The following is a 25,941-nucleotide window of genomic DNA, read 5'->3' as shown; positions in this document are numbered from 1 at the left end:
AAAGATAACCAGGAATTGAAATGGATGCATTAATAGTGGTATAACACTTCTTTATCACTTTCTTTTATGATCTGGTCATTTAATTGATAAATGAAGCAAGAAGTGTGCTAGCTCATGTATCTTGATTTCAGGAAAGACAGTGAAAAAAGCATTTGTAGTTGTCCCTTGAACAAGAAGAAATTTGGGCTACAAAATAGTAATATTTTTAGATAGGTTCTTAACCTCTTAGGTTAATCACAACCATGGGTGGACATTTCACTTAGTGGTTAAGATACCAGTTGAGATCCCCACACCCCACATGGGAGTACCTGGGTTCAAGTCCTGTCTCTCCCTCTGAGCTCAGCTTCCTGATAACATACACTCTGGGAAGCAGCAGCTGGTGGCTCAAGTAGCTGGGTTCCTGACACCCACTTGGGAGACCTGGACTGAGTTCCAGACTCCCAGCTTCAGCCTTACCCAGCCCTGTCCACTGAGGGCACTTGAGGGGTAAAACAATGAATGGGAGCTGTTTCTGAAATAAACAATTGAAAAAAAAATCATAACTAAAAGTATAAAAGTTAACTTGAGAAGGACTCTATAGGTATTCCAAATGTTTGCTGTGTCATAGTTTAGTGATAATTGGCACTTCTAATGGCACAATTTAGATTGAAAACATCTTCAAGGTCCACTTACAGAGACACCAATATAAGAATTATAATATGAAGAAATTTTTTTAGGTTTTCAAAATGTATATTAAGAACTCCCACATATACACTTTATTCTACTACACATGCACTCACATTCATTTACATTCACTTAGATATTCATGCCACGCATTGGCTTGTGCTTGGCCCCACATTATTTCCCATCCTCCTCCTTTTCAAAGAAATACTTTTTAAAGCTGATGCATAATTACTTGTACACAACCAAGATGAGGAAGACTTGACTTTAGCACTTCAAAGCGAAAGGGGGAACAAACCCAGAAATTCTAGTTAAATCTAAATATGTGTCAATAGATACTACCCCAAAAGTCAGTCTAATGTCAGACTGTATTTAAAGACTGTCCAAAATAAGGAACAAGGGCACTCCAATTTAAGAGGAAGAAGACAAATGGATTCCAATTTGGTCATCAAAGATGATGGAGGTCCTGGAACCCTTGCTATAGGGGATGGTGGGGGCAGGAAGACTTCAGCAGGTCACAGAGCCCAGCACGACAGGTGCATGACAACGTGGGAAGGGCCACAAGGCACAGATGCTTTGGTTTACTCCAGGCAGGCTTCAGAAGAGGCACGGGACTCAAAGTGCAGCCTCTAGAAGGAAGCAGGGTGGGCACGATAGAAATGAGAACTTTTTTTTTCTTAGCATTTCTGATGTCCAGCAGAAAATGTGGGACTGCAGTTCAGCTAAGAGGTCTTGAGGCAGAATAGAGAGAAGAAGGTTGTCCACAAGGAGGCTGCATATGAAGCTGGGAAATGGTCGGGGGTTTCCAATGTCTTCTGCCACCATCATCCTAGAATTGCCGCCCTCCAGGGGGCTTATCTAGGGCTCTTTCTAATGCCACTTCTCGAACACTTCTCTCCCCAGGAACTTCGTGGCCAGCAGACAGAAGGGGGCACCCTGCACCCTTAGCTTCAGCGAGGACCAATCTGACGGCCCCCAAACCTTAGACTACTACCTAAGGCTGGGTGGCCCATCAGCGGGTTTCCAGGAAGAGGGCTTTCAGCGCTACTTCCGTTACCACCTTTGGCGTCCACAGTCTGGCACCGTTAGGGGTGGGCAGAGTGGAAAGGTTCTGACGCCATCTGATTTCCAAAATCTGGATGAACGGGAACCCCCAGGAGCTTCCTGGGGTACAGAGAGAAGTTCCTCCAACTCTGGACAATTGAGGGGTTTGGAAAAGTGTGTTTATTCGACTCTCAAGAGGGGAGGGGGCTCCCTTAAGGTTCAGAAAGAGCTGTCTAGGGATTCGCAAACTTTGTTACGAGTGGACAGTCACCCTCAAGGCACCGTTCTCTCCTTGCTGCGCCGAAAACCAAGGCACACTGTCTCAGCCTTCCACGGCTGGGGTCCTAACAGCGCACTATGGTCAATCTCACATACACCGAGGCAAAGTGGGCACAGAGAGAAGGCTGATGCCCAGCTTGGGTGCGCTGGAGCCAAAGCAACTGGCCTTTGTGTATGAATCACTGTACAGGGGGCATCCTAGCGTCGCCGCGGGGCGCGCGCCTCGGCTGCCCGTGCCGTGCGGTGCTGGGTGGTGCGGTGCGGGGGAGGCTCCACCGCGCGCCGGCCCGGGTCCCTCGCGTCGCCCCCACCCGCTTGACGCGCTCGGCGCCGAGCTCTCCGCGGAATCCGCGGCCGCAGCGCACTTGGCTGGGGCGAGAGGCTAGAGGGGTGGGCGGGCTGCTTGGTTGGCGTTGGCGCTCTGCAGTGCAGTGGAGTGTTAGCCCAGCTCCCTATATGGTCGGGGATTAGCTCGGCGCTGCTGAGGCTGAGCCAGGAGCGGGAGGAGGAGGAGGAGGTGGAGAAGGAGGAGGACGAGGACACGGAGGAGGAGAAGGAGGAGGAGGAGGAAGAGGAAGAGCTCAGCAGCAGTCAGCGCACGCCGAGCGGCTGCCGGGGGAACCAGAGGCGCCGGAGGCTGGGTCGCCGCCGACGCCTCGGGAGCCATGGCCGAAGGCGGAGAAGGAGGCGAGGACGAAATCCAGTTCCTGCGGACTGTGAGTCTCCGCGGTGGGGCGAGACGGCGGGCAGGTGGGGAGGAGCGCGGAGCCGGGCGGGGAGCGGCTGCGCTGCGCCGCGGTGCCCGTGCCCGGCGCGTTCTCCGCACCCACGGGCTGCAGAGGCGGACCGGCCACCTACCCTGGGGCCCGCGTGGGAAGGGGCACCTTCTGATTCTCCCTTCTTCCCCTCCCGCCACCTCCATCCGAGACCCTGCAACCCGGACGGCTCGCTCTCCAGGCAACTTGCTAGTTGGTCTGAAACCTTTGATGCCCAAACTTCCAGCTGAGGTTTGCCTGTGCTTGCCCTGACCCAGACGTGGGAGAATCCTGACCAGGAGTTGGCCCCTATCACCTCCACCCTCTGCCCTAGCCCACCTCCTCTCTGGAGGCGCCCCCGCCGCACCAGGAAACCGCCGGGAAGGAGCCCCCAGGGCAGGGGCGAGAGCGGGGAGCCCGGTCGGAGGAGAAGCGGGCGCAGCCACTTGTCCCAGTCCTGGGCTCGCTCGCAAGAGAATTCGCACAGCGCTGCCCTTTTCTCGTCCAGCCCCACGCCGGCAACTGCTGCTGGAGTCTTAGGACCGATTGCCGGGTGTGCGCGGGCCGTGGCTTCTGCTCTGGCGAGCTCCGCAGGACAGGGAAACCCCGGTGTGCGGTTCCGCGTCACTCAGGTCCCCTCCCTGGCACCGGAGGGCGCTGATCCGCCCCCGGATTTCAGGGGGAAGGGGGGACGGAGTCTGTGGCCGCCAGTTAAGCCTTGCCCCTTAGGCGTTAAAGCCCTCCAGGGTGCCCGACCCCTGGGAGCGGTGCGGGGCCTGGGGGCTGCGTCCTAGCTCTGATTTCGGCCACGTGACCTTGAACAAGTCGCATAGTCCGTCTTACTTGGCCTCAGGTTCCTCAAGTGTAAAAAGGAAACGTCTAAGGAGCGTTTCAGGGTGAAAGGGATTAAATGAGATGGTGAACGTCCTAATGTTTTGGAAACTGTAACTTGCGCTGTGTGTGTGGTAATTTTATATGCGATGTCCAGCTCCCGGGAATGAGAGTGGAATTCTTTCTCGACCTCTCTCCTCTTCAAGTACCTGCCCTCCTGAGCTGGTCTTTGAAGATCTCCACTGAGCTCTGCGCCGTCTTCGAGACCTTTTCTTCCCTCATTGAAGGGCTTCCTTCGAATCCCCTTCAGTTTCTCTTCTAAACCTGGTTTCTTTGAGAAGGCTGCGGCCTAGGTCTGATTCCAGGAATAAGGAAGGAAGCTATCCAGAGGCCAGGTAATTCAGTTCTCACTCCCACTCTGGTCTGCAGACCCAAGCTCTCTCCTCGTCTTCTGCACTGCACCCAAGATGGCCCCACAGCTGCAGCTCCTTCCCACCCTCCTGGAAAGCTGCCGGGTTCTCCAAAGCCCCATGGAATCTATCAGCTCTCCCTCCAACAGGTGGGCTTGGTGTCGGAAGGAGGGCAGCTCAAGTATTCCCTGCCTGGTGCCCTCCTCAATCAATCATGTAATCTTACTGTTAATGATCATGTAGATACCGTGGGCTGAAGAAATTTCCCTCCGACTGATAGGATCGGTGAACCTGAAGGTTCTCTTGAGATCTGGGTCTTGCGTGTCTCTGTTGGCTACTCTGGCTGCTTCCCCAGCGTTTCCCTTCCATTGGGCAGTGTAATTGCTTTTCAATTCAGTTCACCTGTGAGCAAGGCTCATTGAAGCAGTGGCTCTTTAACTTTTTTTTTTTTTTTTAAGATTTATTTATTGGAAAGGCAGAGTTACAGAGAGGGAGAGGCAGAAAGGAGTGGGGGAGAGGTCTTTCATCAGCTGGTTCACTTCCCAGATGGCGGCAAAGCCAGAGCTGTGCCGATCCGAAGCCAGGAGCTAGGAGCTTCTTCCAGGTCTCCCATGTGGGTGCAGGGGCCCAAGGACTTGGGCCATCTTCTACTGCTTTTCTAGGCCATAGCAGAGAGCTGGATCTGAAGAGGAGCAGCCGGGACTTGAACTGGCAGCAGCTTTACCTGCTGTGCCACAGTGCCGGCCCCAGTTCTTAACTTTCTGTCATGGGCTTCCTATCCCAGAGACCAGAGCAGGTGGGCTTTTAAAGCTCATCCATGGCCCCTTGTAGGGTTCAAGGACCCAGGGTAACAGCCCTTATTGCAGAGTGCTTTGTATCAGTTGCGGCTTAGAGGAGGCAAATGACTCCACGTTTGGCATTATGGGTTCTTTTCCTTCCAGCAGTCCCTGTAAGCATGTTTCGTGTGTGTTTCTCAGTTCTTCCTATGAAGCAGCTTGACTTCTTTTCCTTATTGAAGAGAAAATGGATGAAGAAAGCGAAGCTCAGGAAATCAAGTGATTTGGTCACAGTTGCCCAGCAAGTGACTGGTAATTTCATTATGTAATGTTAAATTAAATACCCCCTGGAGCCTGGCATTGAGCACTCCTCCAGAGGCTCTGGTGTTAAGAACTACAGCTTTCTGAACTTGACAATCTCTCTCTCCATGTGCGAATCACACAAGACAATTTCTTAGAACCCAATTGCCACACACTTTTGGTCTCTGCACAAAATGTTTCCTTGCCTTTTCTTCTTTGAGGGGAATCAGATCACTGGGCTATTCTAGCAGTGGAATTACTAGTATGTCCAGGTTGTATGTCTAGGTTGTCTAGATATGTCTAGGTTACAGAAGGTATTTCACTTTGAACTCACCAACTAACCTTTGCTTTAGGTTTGCTGTTCTCCCCAAAAAAATCTTTGACATTAGTCGACCATTTGTTAGTCATCTAATGCCTCCTCACCTGAACATTGTCCTTCATCAGAAAGTGGTTGAAATGTGGCAATGGAGCAAAATTGTATCTTCACACCCCTAAACCTTGAGGCTTGCTATCCCAGAGAGCAAAGGCTTTTAGATGGACTTTTAAAAACAGAACGTAGAATAGCATCATGTCAGGGATTCCAGTCAAATTGTTGGTAGTTATAGTGTCATGCTTATGATGATTGTGCCAGTAGCGAAAACATCTAAAACTATCGATGGCATGAAGGGAGGCATGATTATTACAGTAATCACCATTTTGTGTGTGTGTGTGTGTGTGTGTTTGTGTGAGATGTAGCTTTAGACACTTGTCAGGTGTTGGTTGGTGTTCATTTTGTTTGTGACCTCTGGTGCAGTTCAAGTCTACCCTCTCCTAAGCAGAGGGAAGGCCCTAAACAGGGATTTTAGAAGCTTAAGAGCACCCTGCTAACTAAATGCTCCCCGACCCCAAACCTTAAGAAGACGATGTAAAAACTACATTCTCTCTTCTGGCCTTCTGAAATCACTGACCGTTACAAATGCCAATGAGAGTTGGACAGACAGACGTAAGAGTCTTCTTTCAGGCTGAAATTTCCCTCCCACTGCTGCTGGCAGTGGCATCATCCCTCCTCCCGATTGCTCTCGCTGACGTAGCCAGTGTCACTGACGTGGCTCTGAAGCTGCTCAGAAGCAGATAAACCTGCCAGCCGCTGATCTGAAAGCAAGAAGTTATGGTGAGAAGGGTGACAATTACCCTGTCTCCAGACAGTCAGTGGTGCAGCTGGCACCGCAGCGAGCTCTGAGAGTGCCAGGGAGATATCTTTCCCTCACTTTGCCTCTTAGACTACAGTCTCCATTTAAAAAGTGGAGCTACACACAACTCCAAGCCTTCACTTCTTGTTTTAAGAATATCACGGTCTTCTTGCACACTTTGGCACAAAGGTAATCGAAACAGGATGTGGAGTGAGACTAAGATTCATTTCCATTCACTCAGTTAAAGACTGGTCCTAGACAGTGCAGGGCAACCCTCCCCAGAGCCAGTTGTCCTCCTTCCTCAAAATTGGTAGCTCTAGAGGGACAGGATTAGGTACCTGGGCAGAAAATCAAGGGTTACATCTTTTTCTCAGGGTCCTCCTCCGGAGTGGTTAGGGAAAATACCTGAATTTGAGCTGCAGCCCCTCTGGACTCCGTAGTTCCAGGATGGGGTGATTTTGAACTCTGACCTGTGGTTGATAGATTTCTTGCTTCTCCCCTTTGTGGAGTCTGTTTACGTAATAGCTGTGTGATGCCTGTGTTTTGGCAGCTTTTCCATGAGGAGGCAAGTGAGGAGCTAGACGTGAATGACTGCTCCTTCTGGGAACTAATGAGTAGTAAGAAGGACAGCCCTGGAATGCAGACCCTTGATACCCAGGTGGGAGTTATTGCATGGCTGAGGGTGGCTGTCCTGCTGATTTGGCTCTGATGGTTAAAATGACATAGTATTCTCACATGCTGGGCCTTCCAAGGTCATTTCAGGGCTTCACACCTTCTCAGTCCTTTCTCCCTTGGGTTCTCAGAACTTACCTGATTAAAGATCCATGGGTGTCCATGTCGTGATCCATGTCGTGGCTCACTAGGCTAATCATCTGCCTTGTGGCGCCGGCACACCGGGTTCTAGTCCCGGTCGCAGCACCGGATTCTGTCCTGGTTGCCCCTCTTCCAGGCCAGCTCTATGCTGTGGCCAGGGAGTGCAGTGGAGGATGGCCCAAGTGCTTGGGCCCTGCACCCCATGGGAGACCAGGATAGACCAGGATAAGCACCTGGTTCCTGCCATCGGATCAGCGCGGTGCGCTGGCCGAAGCGTGCCAGCCGCGGCGGCCTTTGGAGGGTGAACCAACGGCAAAGGAAGACTTTTCTCTCTCTCACTGTCTACTCTGCCTGTCCAAAAAAAAAAAAAAAATCCATGGGAGTGGAGCTGAAAACCTGCTAACCCCTCTTCCCAGTTGGATCCTGTTTCAGAAGGAATTAACCTGAGCCAGAAAGGCAGCATCAGTACGGGGGGGGGGGGGGGGGGGTGGCTGCTGACACCTCCGCTAAGGTGTGGTTACCCAGTCACCATCATCCTGAGGATTTTCAGCTGCTCAGCTCCTGAGACAGTGAGTGACGACATCTGCAAACTTGGGAATACTGGGAATGGGATATACTCCCCTGCGAAATGAGACCAACAAACAAGCCTGCAGTTGAAGGATGTGTGTCTGATGTTTGTGCACATTATTTTCTTATGCTATTCTGATTTTTAAGTAAGGCTGAGGGCACTTAAAGGAAATGTATTTTATTTCTTTTCTCATAGTGGTTGAGAAGAAACACGTGTGTATTTTCTGTAGCTCCTTAGGGCTGGTCAGAGGAGGAAATGTTGAGAATGAAAATGGAGAGGAATTTATCTTGAGAGCAAAATACGCTGGTAGTTATTTTTGTTATTTAAATAGTTATTTAAATAGGTTTCATATTATCAATATTTAGCTGCTTCTGTGCTTGTTTTGCAATTATTTTCACTGCTTCTTAAGAAAGACTTTTTATTTTGTACTTTGGCTTTTCCTTTATTTTACTCCTTAAAGAGTTTTAAATTTATAAGCCACTGAATCCATCATTTTCTGATTGACTTGGCCGCCTTCTGAATGATTTTTACCAATCCCTTGTGAAAAATCAGGAGGTCCTGTGTCTCCAGAACCCAAAATATTAGCTCATTTCCCACAATTTCATATCAGTATAAACCTTTCTAAATTAGCTCTGTCTTTAAAACTCACCTTAATACAAATTTATCGAGTAAGAGTGGAATGTTGTAATAACAGAACTGAGCTTGGAGGCAGGAATTCTCACTCCCAGCCCTGCCTCACTGTGACCTTGAATAAAGGAAATTGATCCTGCTTGTGGCTGGATCTTGCTGCAAAAGCACCACTCTTGCCCCTAATATGCTGTGTGCCACACACCCTGCATCCCAGAGTTGTTGGACATCTTCAGTGTTGGCCTCACTCTAGCAGATCTGGGCAGTTACTTGACTAAAACAAACCCCAACTTTTCTGCAACCATTTGATTAAAAGGCTTGATAAAGCAAATCAGTGGGTACAATTGGCTCCCTGAATTCCAGCCACAAAACACATCCAGAGTTATTTTTTTCTCCTCTCAGAAAATTACCCGTGCTACTCTTTCCCATAGGACCACCTTTTCTTATTGAATCCCATAGCTCTTCTGTTCAAAGCGCTCCCTTCCATTCCCCCTCGAATTTCTTTTATGAGCCCATTCTTCTTTTCCCTCCAAGTGCCGGGAACCAGCTTTTCTGGAAAACCAAGTTGGCTTTTCCTCCTAGGGACTGCACTGCTTGAGTTTTGTCTGCTTGGGAGGTTGGGACCTTTTGAAAACTCCTTTGGTCACATCTGGATGAGGCAGGTGCTTTAGTGGTGTGGAGCACAGCCAGTGCTGAGGCTGCAGGGTGATGGTTCTCCCCAGGGGGCCATGCAGGGTCTTCCAGGCCTCACACTGGTGTCCTCTCAGCCATGTTCTTGTTTGGGGCATTTTTAGTGACAGAGATATTTCCAGCCACTGCAGTGAGTTTCGCCATCATAGCACCTTCAGTTCAGAGAAGGAAGAAAAAGTGTTGATACTTTCACCCTGATCCTGCTAAGGGGATGAACCTCCTGAGATGTCAGTTTCCTTTTCCCCGCCCCTGGGCATCATGGCTGATTCCTGGCTGTTAGAAAATACAATTTGGATAAGCTCTGAGATGGTTGATGCAGGATTCCAAAACAGAGGAGTGAACCTCCTCTCTTCATATGCATTTCTTCCCTTCTGCAGCCCAGAGCACAGTGCTGACTACAATCATGGGGCTGTTCTCTAGAGGGTGTGGGTGAAGCTTTACAAGTGAAGGCACTAAGGCATTGCCCTCCCTCCCTACTCCTACCTTTTCATTCACCTTCCAACTCCCTAGACAGTGAACACATTGATTTTAGGCCCCCAGACCCTCCCAGGCTTGTCTGCTTGAGGAGTTCTTGTTATTGAATTGAGTGCCCAAAAAAGGAAAGCAAGCATTCTATCCCCAAATCAGATTACAATGAGATTCAGGAATTATACTCAACGTGAGTCCTTCCCTCAGCGGTGACAGCTACCTGCTACTGCTGGCTTCAGAGTGCACAGGAGGCAGCAGAGAGCTCTGGAGACACAGTGGCTGCTGCCTGTGCAGAATCTTAGTGCTGGGGTCACTGAGAGGTGGTTTTATGTTATACTCTAGGACCCAGCCATTGTGATGATGAGCAAGGCAGTGCTGCTTTAAGGCAGGTGTAGGAGTGAAAGTTAGGGTTGACATCAGAAGGAATGTTTCTCCTCTTTGTCTGCTTTTGGGATAAGGCATTGCCTCAAGAAATTCCCCCTATCAAAATGCTAAAGTGCAAAATTGTTAGCTCAGTACATTCCATTAATGATTAGCATCATTAAAAGCTGCGCAGAACCAGTTCTCTGAAGGAATAGGAATTGGATTGGAGGAGGAGGACAAGAGTACTGGGAGCATTGCTGAGAAGGGCTGCACCAGTTTTGGGGAGACCCTGGATAGAAAAAGAGCCATGAAGGCACAGGAGTCTTTGGTGTCGGGTGGTAGGACAGAGATTCCATACGTATCTAGACTGAGCAGAAGGTCAAGGAGAAAGTGCTGATATTACTCAGACATTAAAAACACTATTGTAGCTGGGACTTGTTCTAATACATACCTTCTATTAGATAATTCATACTCAGAGACAACCCTAGGAAAAGGAATGCCTCATTTTTTTATATGAGGTGGCTATACATGAAAGTGAGAGCTAAGGCACCTCTTCCTGAAGTAGAGAAGAGTCCAAGTGGCATCAGACCCCATTATCAGTTACCATATTTGTTGATGTGTTCCTCACTGTAAACTCCAGAAAAATGTTCCTGATTCCCTGAAACTGACTCAGGACCATTTTCACAGCAAGAACACAGTGTGAAGGGGAGCTGTCTGCCCTCTCAATAAAGCAAATAGGAAAGGCTTTTCTGGGAAGGTGTAGGCACCACAACCCACCAGTGAAAGGGCCTGGCATTACTTCTCTGATAATTTCACAGTTGAATTCTCTAATGGACCAAAGCAGAGAGAGCTAGGCGGTGGGACTATAGAAAGAAATGGAAAGTTCTCCATCAGTGGCACATAAATGTCCATAGTCTAAGAAGTATTGATCAGAACTACTGTACTCTATGCTGTGGACCAGGTCCAGGCTGTAAATAATACTAGGGCAGAAGGAGGGTTCCAGTTGGCAATAACAACACATTGAGTCGGAAGCTGTATCCAAGAGGTAAGAGCAAAATAGGGTGGCTGGTCCTGAAAGATCCTAAGCCCCTCATCTCAGTCACCCAGAACTCATGACTCTGTGCTGAACTCCAGGGTTGGCTCACCTTCGGGGCATCCTGTCTCCTGTCCAAGCTGGTTAGAAGAGAGGAGTCCAAGGAAAAGCTATATAGTGGTATGGCTGGGTTGAATGGTAGGGTTATATTCAGGTTTCTGAGGAATCTCCAGACTGACTTCCATAGTGGCTTAACCAGTTTGCATTCCCGCCAACAGTGGGTTAGTGTCCCTTTTTCCCCACATCACTAGTCCCAGTGATCAATTTCTGTTCACAGTTGATCATAATGATAGGACTAAGAACCAAAGGGATCACATAAACAAGAATAGTGTCTGCAAATACTAGCTGATAGAATAAAAAAGGGAGAGAATGATCCAACATGGGAAGTGAGATACACAGCAGACCCATAGAATGGCAGATGTCCTAAACAGCACTCTGGGCTCAGAATCAGCCCTTAAGGCATGCGGATCCGGCTGAAATGCCCATGAGAGTATTTCAGGCATGGAAAGCCAAGACACTCTGGTGGGGGGGGGACCTAAATGAAAGATCTCCGTGAGTGAGATCCTAGTGGAAAGAACGGGTCATCAAAGAAGGAGGTACCTTTCTCTGAAGGGAGGACAGAACTTCCACTTTGACCATGGCCTTGTCTAAATATGATCAGAGTCAGTGAACTCAGGGGGCTTCCATAGCCTTGGCAGCTCATGACAAGAGCCTAGGGTGATTACTGATGCCATAAACAAGAGTGTCAATTTGTTAAGTCAACAATAGGAGTCACTGTGCACTTACTCCTCATGTAGGATCTTTGTCCTTAGTGTGCTGTACATTGAGATTTAATGCTATAACTAGTACTCAAACAGTATTTTTCACTTTATGTTTCTGTGTGGGAGCAAATAGTTGAAATCTTAATGTATGCTAAACTGATCTTCTGTATATAAAGAGAATTGAAAATGAATCTTGATGTGAATGGAAGGGGAGAGGGAGTGGATAAGGGGAGGGTTGCGGGTGGGAGGGACGTTATGGGGGGGAAGCCATTGTAATCCATAAGCTGTACTTTGGAAATTTATATTCATTAAATAAAAGTTAAAAAAATAAATAATTTTTAAAAAAGCTATATAGTGAGGTTTTCAACAAATCTCGTTTCTTTGCAAAGGACACTTTAGGATGAAAATCATAGTAGGGAACATACTAGTCACATGGGTATATAAAATACTGGCTACATTTGGTGACATTTCTATTGTCATATATTTGTAGAGTTCCCTGCTCTCCCTGAGGTTTTAGTTCCCACATTTATAAAGGCATGGTAATGATATTGTATCTCAGGGATGCCTTGAAGGGATTCCAGTGTCTTCTCCAAGAGGAAATAGATATGTAAATATGGAGGAGGTAGCTTGAAATAATAAGAACAAGAACAACAAAAGTCCTTATTAACCAAAAGCATGAACTGTATCTAATAAACTCCAAGAGCAGAGTTCTTAAACTACATGTATTCTAAGTCCATTGCTACTTGTAGAACAGTGGAATCACAAACTTCAACACTTTGGAGGTCAAGAAGGTAGCTAAAAATGTGAATCATGCTTTATTTGCAGTGAGGTGGGCTTGACCTACACATTCAAATTTTAAAAACATTTCAAACACACTGCCAGTCAAGCAAAACACAACTGCGTCAGGATTCCGAGCTGCCTGTCAGTTTGCCGTTGTGGATGAACCTTCAGAGTTTGAACGAATGCACTCCCTAGAATGCATGAATATTTTCATGAGTCAGATGAGGCTCACAGCACACACTAAGGTCCTTGATGAAAATGTCAACTTAAAAGACAATGTATTATTTATCACAGTGTACAGGAGAGAGATTTTCAGGCAGAGACATTAATAGACCTAATAAATGATAGACTTCCTCATCAAAATAAATTCAGATTTTGCTAGCCTGTAGGTACTCTTTAAGGTTGTCATATGGATATAGATATAAATTCAAAGAAATGTATCAATTCAACATTTGCTGACCAGCTTCTGCTCTCTGTCTGGCCCTGAACAAATTACTAGAAGCTTCATAAACTAGTTAGACATCTTAATGTTGGATGCCTTTGACAAATTAAAGTCAAGAGTGAACTCAGTCTTATTTTGAGATACCAAGGACAGCAGTCCCTTCCAATAATGTTTTTTTTTTTTTTTTTTTTTTTTTTTTTTTTTTTTGGACAGGCAGAGTGGACAGTGAGAGAGAGAGACAGAGAGAGAAAGGTCTTCCTTTTGCCGTTGGTTCACCCTCCAATGGCCGCCGCGGCCGGCGCGCTGCGGCCGGCGCACCGCGCTGATCCGATGGCAGGAGCCAGGAGCCAGGTGCTTTTCCTGGTCTCCCATGGGGTGCAGGGCCCAAGCACCTGGGCCATCCTCCACTGCACTCCCTGACCACAGCAGAGAGCTGGCCTGGAAGAGGGGCAACCGGGACAGAATCCGGCGCCCCGACCGGGACTAGAACCTGGTGTGCCGGCGCCGCTAGGCGGAGGATTAGCCTATTGAGCCGCGGCGCCGGCCCTCCAATAATGTTTTAACAATTAATTTAACTTTTCCATCCTTGTTCAGTACAAAAGTTTTCCTGAAAAATGTATAACCTTGAGGAAGTTTTTTCATTTTCTTTTTTTTTCCTTTTACCTCTATGCCTGTTTCCTCATGTGTTAAATGAAAGTAATAACAGTACCTGTTTCAAAAGGTTATTGCAAGGATTAAATGAGTTAATCCATGAGAGGTGTTTGGAGCAGTGCCCAACATATAGTAAGCCCTCAATAAATATTAGCTATTAATATTATTTCAACAAATAGTGTAAACATAGACATTGATGACACTAGCTTTTCCAAATGTCATTGCACATCCAATTCCTAGTGGAAAATACCAGGGGACCATGCTCCGCGCTTACTCCAGTCTTGATTCCTGACATTCTGCTTAACTATAAATATGAGCAGGCCATGTGAATGGAAATGAGCCTGCCAAGGCTGTGGCCTCAGGGGTGCAGTCTGTTAACTCCGTCCTCAGAAGGTCTGCTTTGCAAAACCTCTTGATACGAATGCTGATTGACTTTTCCTCTGGCAGCTTTTACTTACACACACCCACGGCTAGACAACAGGCTTTGGAGAATCTTCAACCACAAACAACTTATTGTCTTTGGTTGGAATAGTTTTTTTTTTTTTCAAACTGTGTTTTCAGTGTAGAAATTTTCTGTCTCTGGAGAATTCATTGTATTTCCAAAGATCACCCGCCTGTAAAGCTCTGTCTATTCACTGTCCCTGGTCCTTTTCATTTTCTCAAAATACAGCGCATGAACTTAATGTCAAAACTCATGCTTGTTAAGATACTTCACTGTCTTCTCCTTGGAGGGTCCTGCTGGAGGCAGTCTCCCAGGCCTTGGATTCTTACTCCTCTCTATCACACATTTCTTCTTTTTCACGGCTTTAATGTTGGTTATTAAACCTACCTTTAATGTTGGTTATTAATCCTACCAAGAACTTTCTCTTGCCTGGATAAGAGTAAATGTTTTGCTACTTAAAATGTTGTGCTCCTTAAGGAGTGACAGGTGTATAGGAAGGTGCTGGGGAAGACTGATGGCGCCTTAGTTTTGATTACATTAGATCACCCTAATTGGCTCTTCATTTCACTCATAAAGCTGGTCCTAACAACTGGAAGCTTAATCATGCTAAGTAGATGGAAAATCTAATTGAAAAAATTAAAGCAAGATTCCTCCAAGTAATGAAGAATGGATGGGCTTTTGATTCCCTTAAAGAAAGGAACAGATTCTTTTTGGTGCTAAATATAGACATTTCACTAGCTAGCCATCAATTTTGTTGTGTAAGTTGTGAATAGAAAGGTAAACTATATGGATGAGCTGCTTCACCCGTTCAAGTTCAAATTGTGAAAATCATAACTAATTCACAGGGAGGAGTCAGGATGAAATGAGCAGACACCAAGTGTTTATAGATGAAGGCCCTGTTTTATTACTGTTTGCCGCCCTTTCCCCATCATCTGATAATGTCTGGTACTTGAGAATGTCCTCAGAAAGTATACTTTGTAAAATAGAAGATGTCATACATGCATATTAGAACTTGGGCAAAAGTGACATCTGCTATTGATAGAGCTCATATGATAATTAAATAAATTTTAGAGCCAAGTTATGGTATTTATTTTTATCCATAAATATTATTGTAATGGTTTATAATTAGGTATGATTGTACAGTTTACATAAATGGCTATAATTAGTGTGGAGTCTTGCCTCTCCAGAGCAAATTTTCTTCATTGAATGTTCTAGTTCTCTTCTATTATTAACCATAATTGGATGCTTTCACTTGTAACACATACCATTTTGAGATTACCATTCCCATTGTTGTTATCAATAGCAATACCACTTTCACATGCAGGTGTGGATAAAAGAGTGGTTAAGAGGTAAAGGCAAGACAAACTTGACTGTAAAGTATGAATTTGTCATTTGCAGTTTCTTCTCCTCTAAAGATATTGTGACAGGTATTTAATCTAGCAGTTGAGACACTGTTTAAGACACCTGCAATCCAAATCAGAGTGCCTCGGTTCAGTTCCCCTAGGGGGCAGTGGTAATGGCTTTTATGATTGGGTTCCTGCCACCCAAATGGGATCCTGGATTGAGTTCATTGTTTACAGATTCAACCCCAGCCCAACTCGTGTTGTTGTGGGAAAATGGGGAGTGAATCAGCAGATGGGAGTGTTTCTCTCTCTCCCTGTCTCCCTCTCTCTCTCTTTCTCCCTTTCTCCCTCTTTTTCTGTCTCCACCTCCCCATCTGTCTCCCAGATAAAATTTTAAATGAGGATTTTAAGAACTTTTCATGTCTGTAGCACTTTAATACTGGCTTACACTTTTCATATCTGCTCTTCTGTGCTAAAATATATGACATAATACATGACACTTCTTTGAGTGGTAGATCCTACTGCCTACTGACAGCAGAACTCCTTTGCCAGGGCCCAGAACCCTTGCTCAGCCCATGTTTCTAGGAGCCACCTGGGATCCCGAAGCAGCTGCTCTTCAATGATATGGGAAATGTTTGGGGGGTGGGTAGAAGATGTACTTAAACTGTTTATTTACTATGATTTTGAACTCAATTAATTGGAAAAAATCTAAATAGCTCTCCCACCTGCGCCCTGGAAGCCTTAGCCAAATGAAAAGCTGTGGGTGTGTGCACATTTATGCTTGATTTTCTGAACACATGAAGGTTGCAGTCCTAAGTCACGCTTTTAGCAAACAACAGCAACCTGTTCCTGACTCCCAGCTGTTTTGTGGGTATGGAAGATGGTTTCATTCCCAGGCTTGCTGTAGTCTCTGACTGTGCAAAGTACATGTCACTCATTCATGTCCTGGTGAGAACTCCAGAATACATATAAGAGGGCAAATTACTCACCAAGCTAACAGACTCTCAAATCTAGTCTTAGCTGCCTCAATTAAATGAAAGTTAAAAGGTAGTTTATTGGGATTTTAGAGTAAGAGAGATTTGGGGTTAATGGGATGGGGAAACTTTCTTTCTGCCAAGGGCCCTTGGGATATTTATAATATCATTCACAAGCCATGCAAAATTACCAACTTAAAATTAGTCTGCTGTAGACTTACTGAATTTTGAGGCCCACCTCAGTTGCCTTGACAGGGCCAGACCTAATGATTTTGTGGACTCTATACAACTCGTGAATCGGATGTTTCCAACCCATGCTAGCCCATAAGTTAGTTTTATTATGTCCTTGGAGAGGATATGACGCTTTTACCCCAGACTTCTTTGTCACCATGTGATATGGTGCACAGATTTCCTAACATTAAGAATGATTATGTACTTTATTTATTTGAGAGATAATGATAGATCTCCCATTCACTTCTTCACTTCCCAAATGCCAACAACATCTAGGATTGGGTTAGGCCATACCCCAGAGGCTGTAACTCATCCTTGTCTCCCATGTGGGTGCAAGACCACTTGAGCCATCACTTGCTGCCTCCCAGGGTATTCCTTTAGCAGGAGCTAGAATTGAGTGTAGAGCCAAGACTTGAACCCAGGCACTCCAGTGTGAGATGCAGGCATCCTAAGTGGCAACTTAACTGCTTTGCCAAATGCCTGTCCTCTTTCTTTCTTGCATAAGTCTGTGTGGTGTTTTTAGTATCTATGTATAAAAATCAAAGCTAATGCCTTTCTAAATGATCATTAAGACATTTATAGCTAGGCAAAGACCCCAAAAATCACCTGTTAATTTCTGTTATTTTTTTATTAGGAAACTAAGATGCTATACCTTATCCATTCATCCATTCATCCATTCATCCATTCATCCATCCATCTGTCCACCTAACGACATTACTGTGTGAAAGATGTATGGTAGGGAATGGGAAAGATTTAAAGGTGAGAAAATACATAGTCTTATTTTCAAGGTTCTTAAAGTATTCTCAGAGAATTCAACATCTAAAGAATTAACAGTAAAGTAGAACAAAATGTGCTAAATAAAAATAAAACTTATGCACTCTAGGGGTATAGTTAATTTTGAGCAAGCAGTCAGGGAAGATTTGAAAAGAGAGGGAACATTTGAACTGAATGGATTCTGCAGGGGGTTGATAGATTGCAAATGAGTTAAAAGGGAATTTCAAATAGAAAGATCATCAGAAAGAAAAATCCAGAGTTGTGAGACTGTTGGATATTTTCTAGGGACTACAAAGATTGGAGTAGTGGGTACATGGATGACACTATTGGGAGATAAGACTGGAAAACTTAAAATCAAGACAATCTCACCTTAGTTCTTTAGGTAGTGGAGAACTAGCTAACATAAATACAGTTATGCCTAAAAAAACTCAATATATGTTCATGTTAGTTTACTACTGCATGGTTTTGATAAAGTGGCCTATGTAGATTATCACAATACTTTTTGTAGTGGTTTCTTCCATTCATAGATATCTTTCTGATGCTTTAAAACTCTATTTGGCCTTTTAAGGACAAATATAAATTATTTGAGCAATTGCACCTATAAAGATTGGATTTGAGATGTTTTAGTCTATTAGTGAGAAAGAATTTCCACTGACAGAACTGGAGTCACCCCTTGAATGGAAATGAAAGAAGAGTCTCATGTTGTGCCTAAACTTTTGTTTGAATCAGAACTGTTCTATAGCTATAAAAGATGATTCACCTTGGTTCATGCCAAGAGGTTTAAGGTGACATAGAAAAGAAGTAGGTTCTTTGGGAACATGTAGAAAATAGAAACTGATTAGCACTGAAGGGCTGTAGCTCTTTCAAAGGCCTATTGAGGACTCTGCTGTTGAGAGTTGAGTATCAGCAGTGTCCTTCATAGTGCAGATCTTTAAACGTGTATAGCTTCTCCACTCCTGCCTGAAGGCCAGATGTCTATGGGGCACATGAGCCCTCTCAAAGCCCCTGGTGATTGAGTGGTACAGCCCTTTCTCAAGGTGTATTTACAGACCTTACCACCCTGGCTCTTGCCCTTTGATTTACCACTTTGTCACATCTAATAGTGAGGGGAGATGGGAGATTAGAATTCAAACACATTCAGCTTATTTGTTTAAAATTTTGTTAAAAGTTTAGAAAAGAATCTGCCTGAAAAGTAATTGTTAATTATTGTTTTCTGAGCAAAATAATCTGGTACTTGATCATATTGTTCCAATTTTGTTTCGTGGTACGTAAATCTCCTTTTTTTTCCACAAGACTGAATAGCTCCCCGGAGGCAAAGTCTTCTTTCTTTATTTAGCTTTGTTTCTTACAGTTCTTGACAGTGCTCCTATTCAGGTACACAGTGACTCAGTGATGACTTGAATGATTTTTCATTCATTGTTTCTGCCAGATTGCATTGCCCAGACTAGATATTCAGCAGATATTCCTTCCAGTTCCCCCCAAATGGTATGTTCTCACCTAAATACTCATAAAAAGGAACTTTTATAAATTTGCAGGTTCCAGAGTTAGATAATGTGAACTTCTAACAGGAGTGAGTTTTTCAATAAAGTTTTAAAAGTGTGTGTGTGTGTGTGTGTGTGTGTGTGTGTGTGAGAGAGAGAGAGAGAGAGAGAGAGAGAGAGATTGATTTTGAATTGAGGACTGTGGATTTCTGTTGTTTTTTTTCTGAATATATTTTATATATATATATATACAAACATTCATACATACACACACATATATATACATACACACACACATACTCATTGGCCAATGTACCACTTAAGCTATGTGCCAAATAAACATATATAAAACAACTTAATAAAATGAACTGGAAAAAAGGAGAGGGAAACATAAGTGTATTTGAAATATGATACCTTGCATTTCAACTAAAGCCTACATCTGGTGCCTGCCTATCATGGAGTCTGCTATTACTCCATTCTGCCCATTAACATCTTTCTGTTTTGTCTCATCCTTGTTCAAGCTTACTATTGCTCACTTATGTATGTGCCTACTTAAGGCGGCCATCCATCTTAGCTTCTTTCTCTCATATACTATTCAATAATTCCATATCAGCTTCCTCTCTCTGGGTCTAAGGTCCTGTGTTGCATTTTTGGTTGAGCCCTTTTTTCTCTCATCATCTAGGTGGGGTCATGAAATTGAGGGCACCATGTAATACCCTCTTGGCTTTTCATCCAGAGTTCCACTATTTTGGGGGGACTTTACATACTAGCAATTCCAAGTGCACATATGTGAAGTATTTTAGTTGGGATTGATTTGTAACCTTGTTTTCTAGCTGTGACAGAGATGTAGTTGCTGTCTTGGACTTTGGTATGTGAATCTAATATTGCCATTTAAATGCTTGGATCACTTTGCAGCCTTTTTGGTAAGCCCAGACTTGTAACTCATTGAAATATATCTAAATGTATAAGAGTACTTGCTTTCTCCTCTTCCCTCTCATGTGTATTCTTTCTCTCTTCCTTCACCCCTTGCTCATTTTTCCTTCTTTGTGAGCCCCTTCCCTTTTCCCTTATTTTTAGCTGCTTCTCTCCTTTCTTATATTTTTGCTTTCTTTCTCCAGCATTACTCTGGAAATATGAGTAAGTCCAAGTAAAGTTTAGCTCTAGAATATAAGAAAGTAAGGCTCCAATGAAGGGTAACGTAAGTTCAGATTACTCTGCTTATTGACCTTCTGTGGTTTTCCATCAGGGTTGGTCTGCAAACCTAGGGATCGCCTCCTGCCTCCTCTTCTTTCTCATGCCCATTCCTCCCCCTGGCTTAGAGCATGCAGTCTAGAGGATGCCTCAGGCACAGGAGTTGTTGAATGTGCTTCTCTATTTTAAAGGTGGATAAGAACTAGTTTCTAACTCTAAGCTGGATTTCCACGACTGGGTCAGCAAGCGTTTTCCTGTCCCCGGGGAAGTCACCTACTGAGGAACATTAGTGCAGTTAGAGTTCCAAGAGTTTTTGAAAACTGCAAAGTCGGACTTCAGAATACCAGGAGGAGGTAGTTGGCTCTACCCAATTATCTATGGATGGTTTCAAAGTTCATGAGCTGTTTGATAAGTAGTGAATTGAGGGAGACAAAGGGAAATGAATTTTTCTGAAAGGGTACTTGGGTCTTTCTTACCCTTATTAGTGTGTGGAACACTCCATTTGGGTTCATTTGATCAAAAGTATTGGGACATAACATATGCCAGAAGCTGGAGCTGCACCAGTAAATGCTTACACTCTAAATCTCAATAACCCCATTATTTTTTAACCTTACAATCTTTGCTATCACCACAGTACCTGTTATTACAATCTGACAAGGGATAGTCTATTTTCCTCTTCAATGGCTGTCCACAGGACTCGTCTGTGTCCAGTATCAGTAGCCTACAAAATGGTTCCCAACTGTAGGAGTGTCCAGTCTGTGTTGCATGGGTGGTTACTGATATGTTTGTAGTAATGTGGTGCCAAGAAGAAGATACCCCTCAGAGTCCAGCAAACAGAACCGAACATGTGGGAGTCAGGAAGGCAGACCAAGAGGGTAGGACAAATCGGGAAAGGGAATGAACCTGACTGTAAGTACACAAACCCTACGGGTCCTTCAGGGCACTCTTCTTACATGGGCTTGAGCAACCCTGGGATGACGCAGTCATAAATCAAACTGCTCAGCTTTTTCTTGTGCTGCATTGTGGTGGCAGCATCTTGATTGTTTAATCTCATGAGTAATGCTGGCTTCCTTTCCAGGGTATATCTTCCTTGTCTTAAAATAATTGAGGTCCACCCTTTTAAGGGCTCCATTGTCTCCCATTCACCAAGCAAACTGCCTGTATGCCTTCCTCATACCTTCTATGTATTACCAGAATTTACACTAAGTAAAGCTAAAGGAGGAGTTTGTTTTTGTTTTCTCTGTCCTTGTACCCCTTTTTGAGAAGTAGGCTCCTCCTTCTGGTTCCCATAATGCAGTTGTGGTCATGCAGATTTCCTCCCCCGACTGTGCCTTCCTCTATGCACCTTGAGGTACTGCACACTGGCCCAGCTCAGCAACGAGGCTCCCTGTCCTAGGCTCCTGGGCTCTCCTTGCTGTGTTGTTGGTGTTTTATGAATTAATGTGTCTATGAGTGCCAGCTCCTAGTCACCAGAGTTTTATTTTAAAAATGAGTCTTTATGCTTTAATTCATGTAAATGAACAATAAACAGAAATCTAGGCATACTAGCATCAGGATGGTATAGATTGTAGCTGCTGCTCACAGCTGCCCTACTCACAGGTTTGTGAATATCCTTCAGGAATCTCATGGACTTAGTTGCACAGGATTAAATTTTGAATTTAAAAGCAAAGGCATATTAATTTTTATAGGATTCTCTCTTTAAAAAACACTCCTATGTAGCGTTTGGGTTGTAGTCTTAGCTCTGCCTCTAATTCTGCAAACTTGGTCTGCTGTTCATGCATCTTTAAAATGAATGCTCTAGAAATGCAGGAAAGATCACATCAGGCTTACAGGTAGCCACTTTCCACTCAATCAGTGTGTGCAAATCATGGAAATGTGTCTGAGGTTTTATGAGATGAGTTGTAAGACTGTCTATTTTAAAGGATGATTTTTGGAGTGGAATCTCTTCCTCTTACTGTACATTTTTTTTTAATAAGTAGCATTAACAACTTTTTTATAGAGTCATATGCTTTGCACCTTTTAGAAGAATAATCTTTTCACATTGATCCATTTTCTTCATATATTAATTATAAACCTTCTTGATGCCTCAGTACCTTGGGATACATTCACATAGTTAAGAAGGCAAAATAACCCATCCTTAAAGTTGCTTCACCTATTAGAGCTGTTTAATTTGCTGATGTTCTTATAAGGTAGATCACTAGCTAATTGCACATTTTAAGAGGATGTACTGAAGCATAGTCTGGTTTAATTAAGTAATTTTGGGTAGCAAATTAGTTGTTTAACTAGAAATAGTCTCTTAGTTTCCTTGTTTCACTTGGTAATAACAATGCATCTAGCTGTTCTGCTGTGACATATAAATATACATTTATACATTAATTGCTGAGAGAAAACAAGATATCCAGTGGCATTATATTTCAAGAATGAAGACTACATAAAGACATTTTCAGATAAAACCTGAGGAATTTTGTACCATAAGAACTTAAGGACATATTTTGAGAGGAATAAATGTGATCCCAGCAAGAGGATCTCAAAGAAAGAAGAAATGGTAAGACAAAACTAAAACAAAATCAGAAATATAAGTCTATAGGAAACAGTAACAGTTATATAAATATATAAGTATATATATACATATATATAGCTATATAAAACTATATATATAAAACCATAAATATAGCTATATATATAAACTATAGTTATATATAAAAATTCTGAGGTTAAAAAAAGAGAACACATATCCAAAACTCCTTGGATAATTGCATATAAATAGCATGGAAGATGAAGGGTGTTTGATGGTAAAGAATTCTCAGAGGGCAGGCATTTGGTCTAGCAGTTAGTCAAGATGCCCATGCCTGGGTTTGATTTTTACCTCTGGCTCCTGATTCTAATCCTGCTACTATGCACCCTGGGAAAGAGCAAACTTATGGCAGAACCTTAGGTAAAGATTTAATTTTCTACAAGCAATGTCAGTATTTAGACAAGGCCATAAGCAAAGTGGAAGTTCTCTCCTCCCTTCAGAGAAAAGCACCTCCTTCTTTGATGACCACTTCTTTCCAATGGGGTCTCACCCACCAAGGTCCTTCATGTAGGACATTTTTTGCCACAGTGTCTTGGCTTTCTATGCCTGAAATGCTCTTGTGGGCTTTTCAGCCAGACCAGAATGCCTTAAGAGCTGATTTTGAGGTCAGAGTGTCATTCTTGGGTGCTGCTTTAAAGTTAATTAAGTTCCTAAACAAAAAAAAAAATAATAATTTCAAGATGCAATGACTTTGAACAGCCTTTGTCTCAACTATTGACGAACAGGTTTGTTTTTTTCTTTTTGTGCAACTTATTGAACTCTTTACTTGGTATAAAGTTGGTTTTCTATGTATAAAGTTAATTGAAAATGGATCTTAGTGGTGAATGGGACTGGGAAGGGAAGAGGGAAGAGGAGGTGGGGTGGGAGTATGGGTAGGAGGGCCAGTATGGTGGAAAGAATCACTGCATTCCTAAAGCTGTACTTATGAAATGCATGAAGTTTATATTCTTTAAATAAAAGGTTTCTTTGGGGGAAAAAGGCTGTTATACTAGAAAAAAGAGGATTTAGGTTTCTAATATCTTTATTTGGAAGGTACAAGCCCCGGGGCTATCAGAGGGGGAGGCAGGAATCATAGCATGTTGTCCATCAGGAAACATCCTCTCAGCAGTTTGATCTTTCTCCCAAGTTTGAAAGTAGAGGGTGATCAAGCACAGGTGGTGTCCTGCAAAGAGAGAGAAGGAAGGAGTTCAAGGGCACTACGAATGCCCACAAGGCCTGTGTTGCAATGTAAGAGCTAACATAGCTTCTAAACCTTTGGAAAGACTGTTACAAGAAACTGAGATGGCATGAGAAAATAATGTGGAGGGAGGACAAGAGTACATAACTGATGCTGAAAGATTTAAAGGATAACAGTATAAAACAGTATATGCTAATAATTTTGAAAACTGAGCTGGTAGGCCAAATTCCTAGAAGAGTGCAAATTATCAAAACTGACTCCAGAAAAAAATAGAATGTTTCTATAAACTATTAAATAAAATGAACAATGTATTACTGTGGGGAGCAACTGAGACTAGACTAAGTTACTGGAATTAAGACTTATTCTATGCATATGCTCTCCCACAATATGGCGCTGAGAGAGAGCAAACAACCTCTATGGTGTGTGTGCTGCTCCTCCGCGGAAGCAGGGAAAGCGGTGGCGGGGCTGGCAGCTAACCCGGCACGGCATCATTCCTCCGTGAGTGAGGGAACGGCAGCAAACCCGGGAAGGACCGGCAGCAAACCCAGGAAGGGCCAGGCAAGAGAACAGCGCAGGGTCTAGTGTCGTTCCTCCGCGGAAGGGGGAGCGACATACTACCTGAAAAAGTTTTTCTAAAGACACAGAGCTTAGGTAATTTTTTAGGCAAATTCTGTATCAACAACAACAAAAAACAAGCAATCATCATTCCGATCTTGCAAAATCTCCTAAAACAGGAGAAAAGGAAGAAACACTCTCAAACTAGAGTATGAGGCTAGTACTACATGACACTGAAATCAGTCAAATATTATTAGAAAAGGAAATTTACAGTCCAAGTTCACTCTTAAATGTAGATGGGAAAATTCTAGACGAAATGTCAGACTGAATTTATCAACAGATGGACAAGTAGTTGTGTCATGACTGCCAGTTGATTCAGCTACTTTGGAAAATAATCTGGCATTACCTGATAATGCGTTGAAGTTGAATACACACATGTTCGCAGCCCACCCATTTCTCTAACCTCATGCATACAGGTATCAGGTGTGTGTTCAGACTTCCTCCCAGTATCAAACAACTGGAATAACACACATGCCCATCAGCAGTAGTAGAAAGAGTGTGCATGTTACACACACATATTCATCAGCATTCATGGAGAGAGCAGTGAAATGAATCAGCTACAGTTGCCTGTAAATGCGTCAGCAGATCACGAACATAATGGTGAAAAAATAACTCTTCGAAAACTTTAAGCATTTGTTTCCATTCAAAAACAAGTTAAAATAAACAATATATTATTTATGGGTACACGCATGTAGTAAAACTATAAAGGAAAACAAGAGACTGGAAAAACCTGCAAATTAGGGATAGCTGCTGCTACTTCTGGCAGATGGGGGGCAGGTGGTTAGGTAGAGAACTTCCTAAGGTTGGTAAGATTTTGTTTCTTAGGTTGTTGGTGGGAACACTAGGATTATTTTTTATTATAATTTGTATGGCTTTTCGTGCACATGCGCACACACGCACACACACACACCCCACATAAAGAGGTAGAGATGGAGATAATGATAGAGAAATAGTACTTTTGCGGCAGGAGAAGTACACACTCACCGAGGCACTCACCCCAGGGTAGAAGAGTGTGGCTGCTGCAGCCTGCAGAACACATGGGGAACTGGCCAAGAGCAGATAGCATTAAGGAGGGGTTTGTGGAGGTTTGTTTTGTAGGGAAGACTTCTGCTGGTAATTTAGAATGAATATTGAAAGAGTAAGGCCGGTGATCAGGGACCATTTACAAATTTAGTTTAGGCAAAAGGTAACAAAGTGGCATCAAGCATAGGAAAAACCAGGATAAAGAAACAAGGAAAGATTTGAAAGATAATTCAGAGGCAAAGTGGTCAGGATTGGATGCTGCCTGATAGATACGGGTTATAAAATAATTTTTAAAAATGTTGAAGGTGAGACAGGTATGTGTCCTGGTGTTTAAGCAGCTGGATAAAGTGCCTGCGTCCTGCATCAGAGTCCCTCTGTTTGAGACCAGGTTCTGGTCCTCAATTCAAGCTTCCAGCTAATGCAAACCCTGGGAGTCAGAAGATTATGGTTTAAGTAGTTTGATCTCTGCCACCCACATGGAAGATCCCAACTGAGTTCCCAGATTCCTGCTTTGACTTGGCCTAATCCTAGCTGTTAGCATTTGGGAGGGTGAACCAGTAAATAGAAGTTCTCTCTTTCCCTCCCTTGCTCTCTCTCTCTCTTTCTCTCTCTCTCTCCCCCCTCATTCTCTCTCT

The 25,941-nt window shown here is 43.8% G+C and overlaps 1 protein-coding gene and 1 long non-coding RNA gene across 11 annotated transcripts in view; one reads left to right on the top strand and one right to left on the bottom strand.

Moving 5' to 3' along the window:
• Positions 1–2,466: 2,466 nt before the first annotated feature.
• Positions 2,467–25,941, top strand: part of RYR3 (ryanodine receptor 3) — a 582,715-nt gene continuing 559,240 nt past the window's right edge. For 9 of the 10 annotated variants that reach the window (XR_016217200.1, XM_089309149.1, XM_070053265.2 and 6 more), the window contains exon 1: positions 2,467–2,699. Coding sequence is in view for 9 of the 10 variants with exons in the window: in XM_089309149.1 (XP_089165275.1) it covers positions 2,649–2,699 (51 nt within the window). In the remaining variant the exon portion in view is untranslated. 10 annotated transcript variants of the gene reach the window in all.
• On the bottom strand, positions 6,002–6,758 carry LOC149123068 (uncharacterized). The gene is made up of 2 exons (XR_016218015.1): positions 6,630–6,758; positions 6,002–6,186 (listed from the first exon to the last, which is right to left on the bottom strand). It is a non-coding gene; the product is annotated as an uncharacterized LOC149123068 (long non-coding RNA).

Source organism: Oryctolagus cuniculus, chromosome 12 (assembly GCF_051225735.1).
Source record: "Oryctolagus cuniculus isolate XC-2025 breed Fujian yellow rabbit chromosome 12, ASM5122573v1, whole genome shotgun sequence".
In the NCBI taxonomy this organism is placed as follows: Eukaryota; Metazoa; Chordata; class Mammalia; order Lagomorpha; family Leporidae; genus Oryctolagus; species Oryctolagus cuniculus.
The sequence above is the reverse complement of the archived record's forward strand: the minus strand, read 5'-3'. Positions and strand labels throughout refer to the sequence as shown.